This window comes from Embiotoca jacksoni, unplaced genomic scaffold (assembly GCF_022577435.1).
Source record: "Embiotoca jacksoni isolate LCO1_2020_lvr unplaced genomic scaffold, fEmbJac1.0.p SCAF_4, whole genome shotgun sequence".
In the NCBI taxonomy this organism is placed as follows: domain Eukaryota; kingdom Metazoa; phylum Chordata; class Actinopteri; family Embiotocidae; genus Embiotoca; species Embiotoca jacksoni.
In genome coordinates, this window is record NW_027185392.1 from 13,749,697 (window position 1) to 13,760,155 (window position 10,459).

General features: G+C 39.5%; 1 protein-coding gene across 2 annotated transcripts; it reads left to right on the forward strand.

Moving 5' to 3' along the window:
• Positions 1 to 246: 246 nt before the first annotated feature.
• Positions 247 to 7,035, forward strand: znf330 (zinc finger protein 330). 2 transcript variants are annotated; one of them, XM_069167867.1, is made up of 10 exons: positions 247 to 321; positions 709 to 866; positions 1,570 to 1,589; positions 1,691 to 1,761; positions 2,571 to 2,647; positions 3,446 to 3,572; positions 3,677 to 3,781; positions 3,926 to 3,972; positions 5,496 to 5,613; positions 6,424 to 7,035. In XM_069167867.1, the coding sequence occupies exons 2-10, from the start codon at positions 747 to 749 to the stop codon at positions 6,705 to 6,707; spliced, it is 969 nt and encodes a 322-aa protein (XP_069023968.1). In that variant the 5' UTR covers positions 247 to 321; positions 709 to 746; the 3' UTR covers positions 6,708 to 7,035. The 2 variants fall into 2 exon arrangements, with proteins under 2 accessions (XP_069023968.1, XP_069023970.1); XM_069167869.1 differs by lacking the exons at positions 247 to 321; positions 709 to 866 and adding an exon at positions 873 to 1,106.
• The last annotated feature ends 3,424 nt before the right edge of the window (positions 7,036 to 10,459 follow it).

A 10,459-nucleotide genomic window follows, 5' to 3' on the forward strand; every position in this document is an offset into this window, starting at 1 on the left:
TGATTTGCCATATTGTGAGCTTGCACCAAGTATCCAGCCTGCTGAACAAGTTGTGGTGTTATTGTATAGGCCTATATTACTGGCCGACACAAACGAGTAAACAGAGCAAAACTGATGTGTATTATTACTGAACTATAAACAAATCAACGATCTGTTTATACGGTTTATAAAGTCAGTTGAACCCACATCTGAAACGTAAATTGTAACGATTCTGGGGAGACGCGATTTAAGCATTTGCGGAACAAATAAGCTTTGCAGTGTGTTTCCTGCGAACACATTACCGGGACGGACCCAGCATCAGTCGCCGTGCAGATCATTTTGGTAAAAAAAAAAAAAATCATATTTGTACAGTTTATTTGACAATTGTGTGTCACATATAGTAACAGCGGCGAAGCCGTAAGACAGTCTGAACATTTTATACAACCGGCTCAGCTGGCGTTCAAGGTTAAGAGTTTAATTCTGTCAGCTTGTGTATCTGTCGCTGTCTGTAGCTGCTAACCAGCGTGACCAAGAAACCGTGCAAACTTTTTCAGTCGCGGGTGTTTTGTCCTCTTAAAGCGTCACCTGCGTCAGCGACCTGCTGTGCTAATTATACTCCGCGTGTATCTGTTAAACGACAGAAGAGAAATGGAGAAAAAAAAAAAAAGTAGCTCGAAGCTTCTTTGCTCTGAGATGAACTAGCAGCGCAGCTTGTGCTCCGTGTTGCAGGAGAGCGGACCCGCTGTTCGCCGCGTGGAGGAGCCGACATGCCCAAGAAGAAAACCGGCGCCCGGAAAAAGGCCGAGAGCCGCAAAGAGCGAGAAAAACAGAGCCGGGCCAACCGGGAACATGTTGACGTGGCCAAGCATCCCTGCAACTTCAACATGGTGTGGAAGCTAATGCGGCTGGTTTGAACTACTTTATGTCCAGTTTAATAATCAGGGACAGCCGATAAACGCGAGGCGATCGTCAGATGATTAGTGGGAGAGGAAAGACAAAAATAAATAAACGAAGTTCTGATGGACAAATCTGTTTTCAGTTTTTTGGACTTTTTCCCCTCTAATCTTACATTTTTGGTGAGATATTGGATCATTTGAACTTTAATTGAAATGAAACCACGTGATAAGGTTAGAGGAATTTTTTTTTTTTTTTTTTTTAAATCCCAATTTAGTACAGCTGTTATGAACCTTTAAACATCTGAAATGTGACCCTGACTCCACTGTACTTGTTTGGAAGACGGCAGGACACAAGCAAAGTTGGAAACCACATGTTTCATCTTTAACAATGTGTTTTATTTTAAAAGCTTGTTATATTATCCACTGTGTCAAATCTTCATCTGAATAGTAACTAAAGTTGTCAAATACATGTCGTAAAATTGAAATGACAAGATTTCCCTCTGAAATGTGGAGGAGTGGAAGTATAGATTAGGATAAAGCAACACAAACCTGTGCTGACAGTAGTTGAGTAAATGAATGTGTTGGTTTCCACCGCTGAAAAATACAACAGTAATGCCTAATCAAATAGTATGTTTCTTACGTTGTTTCTTTATTGTGTTTTTTTTTTTTTTTTTTTTTTTTTTTTTTATTATAGGAATGTGACAAATGTCAGAGGTAAGTAAAAAACAAAAACAAAAAAAAGTCTTCTCCAACACACGTTCAGGTGCAGGTAGATGATTACTGGTTTAATGGCTTCTGATTTTGTCACCCGCTAGAAAACAGAAGAACAGAGCTTTCTGCTACTTCTGCAACTCGGTGCAAAAGCTGCCTGTCTGCGCTCAGTGTGGTGAGTAGCCTGCACTGAAATGTGTTGTGTTTACCTGTATGTTATTTGATGAACTATATCTGACTATTGTTATGAATTCCTCAGTGATCAGTTTGAAACCGTTTTGACGGCAGCCCTCCCCCTTAAGCCCATTCATTCTTAGTCCAGACAAAAATCGCTAACAGGCTGTAAATATACAGCACTCACTTTTCAGAAAAGTTGACTTCATCACAGCTGGCAACTGTTCTTTTGAAAAATGTTACACAAACACAAGTAAAACACGTTTTGTCTTAGTATTTATAGCAGAAGGATTGTTACAGTTAGCCTGGTGTTATCATACCTAAATTCACTGTGTGAATATACGGGTATGGCCACGCTCCTCAGGGAATCATTTCCAGGCGTTGCGTCCTGCTCGACTTCGGGTTTATTTTGAAACAACTGTAGCAGCCCTTAAGCATTCATTATGTGCCGAAACTCTCCCACCGCTGCAACTGCATTTAGAAAAAAAATGCTTGACTTCAATTTCATTACATTTAACCACCGACACTGCTTCCTGATTGGTCTGCCCTTCAGAGTGGCTGAACGAATGTAATGCGAACAGGGTTTTCACTCTATAATAACATCATAAATCAGTGGATTGTCCCTTTAAAGTCACTCTTTGAATTAGAAATCTTTTGCGCCCCTCAGAGGCAGTATTCAGAAGTTCATCCCAATCACTGTATGTGCTGTAAAGTCCTTTAAAAGATGTTATAATTACACACGCAGTGGAATTAGAATAGACTTTTAACACTTTATTAATATGTGAAATGTTAAATTTTTTATTTTATCAGGTAAAACAAAGTGCATGAAGTCATCAGATTGTGTCATCAAGCATCCGGGCGTCCACAGCACAGGAATGGCCATGGTGGTGAGTTTAATGCACCAGTTGGAACTGACACACTCGCATCAAAAAAATACATTCACTGATGGAGACATGTCGGCAATTTATGAGGACAAACACTGTTACATATAGTGTTTGTATTTAGATGGACAGATACTTTATTTGTCCCCGTGGGTAAACACACACACACACACACACACACACACACACATATCTTGCACCAAAGATGGATGAAAGGCCAGACAAGCTGGACATCCTGCTTCATTTATGGACACTTTTGGTTTGAAAACTTAATAGCTTGGATTTGTGTTTGGTAAATAAAGGGGAACAATATCGCTGCAATTATCCTACAGGTTTGTGCAGTTGTACAGCATGCAGTGACCAACCATTAAAGTTATAAAACTGTGCAAGTGGTATGTGAAAACACCAACACTGCTGAAATTGTAAAGTCTGTGCTGGTGTCGGGCACTATTTTTTTTAAATATTTTTTATCATTAGAGAGTTTTTAGCCTTTATTACTCTCTGTGAATCTTTGTGCAAGTGTTGCAGTGTTGTACAGTCAGATTACATAATGACTATCAGTTTGTGGAAGTAACATACAGTTGAAGTAGTATATGACGATGCTAAAGGTAGTGCACCAGATAAGGATATATACTAAGTGGTTCGAGGTCCATTTGGTGCTCAGTGCTCAGTTCGTGCATTTTGCTTTCATTCTTCAGCATCAACAACAACAAAAAATACCTACAAGCTTTTAAATGCATCAATATTCATACAGAATTATGTTTTTCTAAATATTGTCCTTTTAATTCTGTACTTCAACTCAAGGGGGCAGTGTGCGACTTCTGTGAAGCATGGGTGTGCCATGGAAGGAAATGTCTGAGCACTCATGCCTGTGTATGTCCCCTGACGGATGCAGACTGCATTGAGTGTGATCGCAGTGTCTGGGATCATGGTGAGACCCCTTGCCCTCCCTGTTTGATTTAGATTCACCTGGTCACCTCAGTCTGACTCTAAAAAAAAAAAAATCGCCACCGACTATTTTAACTTTCTGAACAGGAGGGCGAATCTTCCGCTGTTCCTTCTGCCAAAACTTCTTGTGTGAGGATGATCAGTTTGAGCACCAGGCGAGCTGCCAGGTTCTTCAGGCGGAAACATACAAATGTGAGTTACTCAGTTTCCCTTTCCAAGTGAAGTGTATCTTATCCATTCTAAACAATAATGTCCAGTGGCTATGGGTGCAGCAAAGTGAAATTAAATGTTTACAATTTGTTTGGCATGTTTCCACATTGTTGTTTGTATATATAGGTGTTTCCTGTAACAGGCTGGGACAGCATTCCTGCCTGCGCTGTAAGGTGAGGGAACATTCATCTCCTCAGAAAACACACTGCAGCAACCTGAGTCAAAAGATTTTCTTGCATGTTTATCTGCTCTATAACAGGCACCAGGCATTATTATGTAAAACTACACCCATCTTATCAGCTCACATCACAAATTGTTTCCACAACACCAATGAAGAACGACTCACAGCTCCTGACTGATAAGACAGAGTACAATTATATCTGTGGGCTTTGGTTTCAGTTTACTCCAGCACAGGAAATATTCCTTGTTTATAGGACTCGTTTACTTGAAAGGGAAGTTTAAAAGGCAGCGGTGAGACAGCGCTCCAATCAGAGTAAGCTGGACTTGCTGAAACTGCTACCAGAAGATTATTTTGTCCTTTTTATTTCCTCCATTAGTGGAGGTGCTCAGCTGCACATTTGTTATATGATCTCTGAGCTGTTAAAAATATATTGGTTATGTCATTGGTATGTAAAAGTTACTATAAGGTAAAGTATTCACACTGCACATTTAACGAAGGGCAAAAGTGGCTGAATTTGGCAGATTATGGGAGCATTTGTAGGGAAAGCAATTTTTCTGATATAACACATTCTTTTACACAAAGTCTGTATTGACCTCAAACTTTATATGGTTATGAAAATCAAAAACAAGACATCCTCTGTTTATGTCAGTAATTGATTTGCATTTTATGACATCTTCTCTGAGGAAAACTTATGTAAATCTAATGACATGCTTCAGTAGTCTGAGTAGGATGAATAAAGTTGCTGTCTTCTGGTGTCCTGGCAACCAGCTTACATGTGACAAACAGGAAGTGTCCCTCTGGACATAACTCAGAAAGGAAATGGCTAAAGTCCCAAATACACATTCACTTAATCAGTTGAATCTTGAGTGTGCTGTTGATACACAGTATTCTCCCACAATGCATTTGAATAGAATTGTACAAAAAAAAGTGTTAAATCTTTGGAAAACAGGTCTTTTTGTGAGGTTTAATGTGCAAGTATTCTGATAGTTTGCATACTAACCATACTGTTATAGTATAGTAGTTGGTACAAACTGTGTAGCATTCATATGCTGAACAGATTTGAGACGCAGCTATTGTCAGGTTAAACACAAAGAGGCAATTTTGTACTAAAAATACTGTACCTTTGGAAATGTTCAAATGTTTGAAAACGTTTTCCAGTGACTCACTGAGGCTCCATAAAAATTAAACCGCATCGTCTGATTGACCATATTTACATGAGTGCTGCTGCTGTGGCCGTTCAACCTTTAAAAGAAAACAGTTGGGTTGTCTTTACCCTCGACATGAAAGGGGAAACAGTAATGATTAGAAGAGCTTCATCAGGTGGAGAAAAGACAGTTGGCAGGTGAGGGAGGAGAAAAGGAAGATGAAGAAGTGTATTTGATATGGATAAGAGCCTTACTTGTCTAAACAGGCCTGAACAGTCACTGGATTACATTCTTATGTTTCAAAGCACAGCTCAAACTGTTTGTCAAGGTCATACTTGTGCTGCAACGTTTCTCACTTGTGTCCTCGCAGGCCTGTTACTGTGATGATCACGCCAAGAGTAAAGTCTTCAAACAGGAGAAGGGCAAAGCTCCACCGTGTCCCAAGTGTGGCCACGAGACGCAGGAGACCAAAGACCTCAGCATGTCCAGTGAGTTCCTCTCAATCCTCTTATCAGACAGACTTTGTTCCCGTAAAGCTGCCGTTTCGAGGAAGTTAGAGCAGCCTCGACTCCCCTGCTGAATGTTTTTGAAAATGAAAGAGAAAGCGTGTGAACTCTTGGAAACTCCTGAGAAATTAACTTTCATTTCCTGTAAAAAAAAATATCTCCGAAGGAAACAGTTTGTCCTTTCGGATACAACTATGTTCAAAAATGTTTTGTCATTTGACATCCGCTCACAATCTATTTAGAAGTAGACCCTGTTTGTCTACTTCTGTTAAAACACTGCAATTAAACCAGAGTGTGTGGGGATGTAACTTACTTTACACCAGTTAATCATTGACTTTGGAAGAAGTAGTTTAACAGTTATTGATGCAAAGAAAAGTGTGCTAAATCACAGACCTGTTGGTCACATGATAACACTGATATTCACCAGAGGGTGAGACACAGTTTAAGATAAATAAAAAAGAAGAAAGAGTGCTCCGTGAGTGTGACTTTTGAGCTCTTTATGAGTAACTGCACACTCACAGAGCACTCACTCATAAAGAGCTCAAAAGTCTTTACATTTGTAATATTTGATGTTGTTTATGCTTTTACTGAAAAAAAAAAAAAAAAAAATCTTAAGATTACACACATGAAAGTATCATTTAAAAGCCTCCTCAGCATTGGTTCAAATATTCAGAGTATCAAAAATCTCATCATCCAGATCAGAGGTATGTGGTCTTCTTAACCTCAGTTGTATTCTGTTTAACTTTATAACAAGTACTTGAACAGAACTTCACACCTGTGTGTCCCCCGCAGCTCGCACCCTGAAGTTCGGCCGCCAGGCTGGCACCGATGACTACGACGACTACGACGACGGAGCGTCGGGCTACGACGCATACTGGAAGAACCTAGCGTCAGGAGGGGGAGACCAACGAGACAACTACGGAGAGGACGACGACGACGAGGAAGACGAGGATGAGGAAGATGAGGACGAAGAGGAAGATGAGGAGGAGGAGGAGGAGGAGGAAGAAGAAGAGGGAGAAGAGAAAACAGCTTCTGAGTCGATGGCGGGTCTTAAATTGGACGGGACTGCTGCCTAAACCGGGACAGATTCCGAAGAAGAGCCTCCGCAGGTGGAGTCCTGTGAATCCAAATATCCCTCAGTGTATGGTCACATGTTACACTTCAGGAAGTAATAGGGACACACATGGAAAATTTAAAATACTCCTCGGGAAAGTCAGACTGGGTATTAATAATAGTGCCAACATTTTAATGAACTCTCTGCATTGTTACTTTACACTGGCTCACTCTGAGGGATATAATTATGCTTTTCAGGGACGAGAACAATAAAATAATTGTTTCAAAAATAGTTTCAATTTAAATCAAGAATTGACTGTCTAAAATAAATAAATAACGATGTGAATCTGACTTCATCTGGTGCTTGCTTCCTGAAAAAAATGCATTACTGATCCCGAATTCAAATATGTAAGGGAAGTGAAACAGCTTTAACACTTGAATAAAAACACAAAACGTCTGCTCTGATTTTACAAAAAATGATATTGATATTAGGTTGATCAGCATAATATGGAGAGGTTTTTACAACCAACTCAAAGTTAATAACAGAAAAACACTTGTTTTTGTGGAGTACAGTCTCCAAAATCTGCCCTTCTATTTTTCATTTGTCATAGCAGGACTTTGAAAAAAAAGTTTTTAAAGTTGACAGATAAAACCCAGAGAAGAGCATTGTTTTACATTTATGACCAGGGCCACTGACCTTTGACCTCTTCTTGTTACACACAGACGCATGTTGACCGGCCCAGATTGAGTCGCATCACAATGATCCCGAAACACTCACACACACTGTCACACGTGACACTTTAATGCTGGGGACACGCTGCAGTTGGTATCAAAACTGACCAGTTGTTTTCTCCTCCTGTTGTCAGGGTTTGGATTCAGGTACTCACAGGTATCATTTTAACTAGAGCCTGACTGATAATGTCTTTTTGGGGGGGGATGATGCTGATATATTAAGTAGTAAAACAAATTCTGACATTGTTACAGTGGGTACGGAAAGTATTCAGACCCCTTTAAATTTTTCACTCTTTGTTTCATTGCAGCCTTTTGCTAAAATCAAAAAAGTTCATTTTATTTCTCATTAATGTACACTCAGCACCCCATCTTGACAGAAAAAAACAGAAATGTAGAAATTTGTGCAAATTTATTAAAAAAGAAAAACTGAAATATCACATGGTCATAAGTATTCAGACCCTTTGCTGTGACACTCATATTTAACTCACATGCTGTCCATTTCTTCTGATCCTCCTTGAGATGGTTCTACTCCTTCATTGGAGTCCAACTGTGTTTAATTAAACTGATTGGACTTGATTAGGAAAGGCACACACCTGTCTATATAAGACCTTACAGCTCACAGTGCATGTCAGAGCAAATGAGAATCATGAGGTCGAAGGAACTGTCCAAGGAGCTCAGAGACAGAATTGTGGCAAGGCACAGATCTGGCCATGGTTACAAAATAATTTCTGCAGCATTCAAGGTTCCTAAGAGCACAGTGGCCTCCATAATCCTTAAATGGAAGAAGTTTGGGACGACCAGAACTCTTCCTAGACCTGGCCGTCCAGCCAAACTGAGCAATCGTGGGAGAAGAGCCTTGGTGAGAGAGGTAAAGAAGAACCCAAAGATCACTGTGGCTGAGCTCCAGAGATGCAGTAGGGAGATGGGAGAAAGTTCCACAAAGTCAACTATCACTGCAGCCCTCCACCAGTCGGGGCTTTATGGCAGAGTGGCCCGACGGAAGCCTCTCCTCAGTGCAAGACATATGAAAGCCCGCATAGAGTTTGCCAAAAAACACATGAAGGACTCCCAGACTATGAGAAATAAGATTCTCTGGTCTGATGAGACCAAGATTGAACTTTTTGGCGTTAATTCTAAGCGGTATGTGTGGAGAAAACCAGGCACTGCTCATCACCTGCCCAATACAATCCCAACAGTGAAACGTGGTGACAGCATCATGCTATGGTTTTTTTTTTCAGCTGCAGAGACAGGACGACTGGTTGCAATTGAAGGAAAGATGAATGCGGCCAAGTACAGAGATATCCTGGAAGAAAACCTCTTCCAGAGTGCTCTGGACCTCAGACTGGGCCGAAGGTTCACCTTCCAACAAGACAATGACCCTAAGCACACAGCTAAAATAACAAAGGAGTGACTTCGGAACAACTCTGTGACCATTCTTGACTGGCCCAGCCAGAGCCCTGACCTAAACCCAATTGAACATCTCTGGAGAGACCTGAAAATGGCTGTCCACCAACGTTCACCATCCAACCTGACGGAACTGGAGAGGATCTGCAAGGAAGAATGGCAGAGGATCCCCAAATCCAGGTGTGAAAAGCTTGTCGCATCATTCCCAAGAAGACTCATGGCTGTACTAGCTCAAAAGGGCGCTTCTACTCAATACTGAGCAAAGGGTCTGAATACTTATGACCATGTGATATTTCAGTTTTTCTTTTTTAATAAATTTGCACAAATTTCTACATTTGTTTTTTTCTGTCAAGATGGGGTGCTGAGTGTACATTAATGAGAAATAAAATGAACTTTTTTGATTTTAGCAAATGGCTGCAATGAAACAAAGAGTGAAAAATTTAAAGGGGTCTGAATACTTTCCGTACCCACTGTATATCGGAAAATATTCTTTATACACATTCTCTGTATACAGTTCATATAAACTCACTTTTTGTTATAATCCCTCAACTGTGGTTATCAAACATGAAGATATGTAATGGATGCGGGACATTTTACAGTTGAGTGCCCACACCGATATAAGTGAACTGAAACAGTAAACTTACTGGGACTTTAATAATTATAAATACGATTTAATAAAACAAAACACAAATAGAACAATTTCTAATTCACCACAACTTTTTATGTATTATGTTTTGCAAAAAAATGTTTTTCCTATTGCTCAACATATAAGCTAATACTGCAATATTAGTATATATATATTATATATATTTATATATTTATATGGTTATGTATATATATATATATATATATATATATAAGTGTGGCCCAACATAACACCATGAGGTCAACTGTCAAAATCAATTTATGTTTTCTTAATCAGTCTGAGGAATTTTCCAAAATTGATTCAGAAAGTGCATTTTTTTAACTGCCGATTATATAATACACTGTTTAAAAGTTGTCACCTTTAGCTCGTCTTCTGTGATCGTTTGTTTTTAACAGAACGCAGCTTGAGTCAAATTAACTTCTCTTGTTTTCCTTTTTCTTTTTGACTTTTATTGTGTCCATCCAGTTCTCAAAAAGGTTTTTCATTACACTGTGCAACTGAGTGCTGGACCACCAAAATAACTGCTCCATCTTCCAATGTTGGGCAAGCTACTTGAAAGCGAAAATAAACTACTAATTGCAAGTTAACTCTGCTAATCATTTAGCAGACAAATAGTTTTCTTGGTTCTCCCTTTGCCCTAATGCCAGCATGTCTTTTTCCTTTGAAACTTTTGAAAATAAAGCAACCTAACTGAACTGGTCTAAATGATGGGTCAATAATATTTATTTTGAATAAAACTTGCTTGGAACATTTCAATAAAGACAAATATTGATACATTAAATGGGCTATGACTAAAAATCTTTTAAGTGCACAAGATGGGAAGGTGATATATATATATATACCGATCACAATCGCTTAAGCTTTCGTCTTGGCCAAAATTATATTTCATACGAGTGATGTTTCATGGATTCTTTTGAAGACTGAACCTGTCTGTGCATCAAAGGGACTGCCAAGAAATCCTACATGGGCCCTAAACCAAAGCTTCTAGTTCTT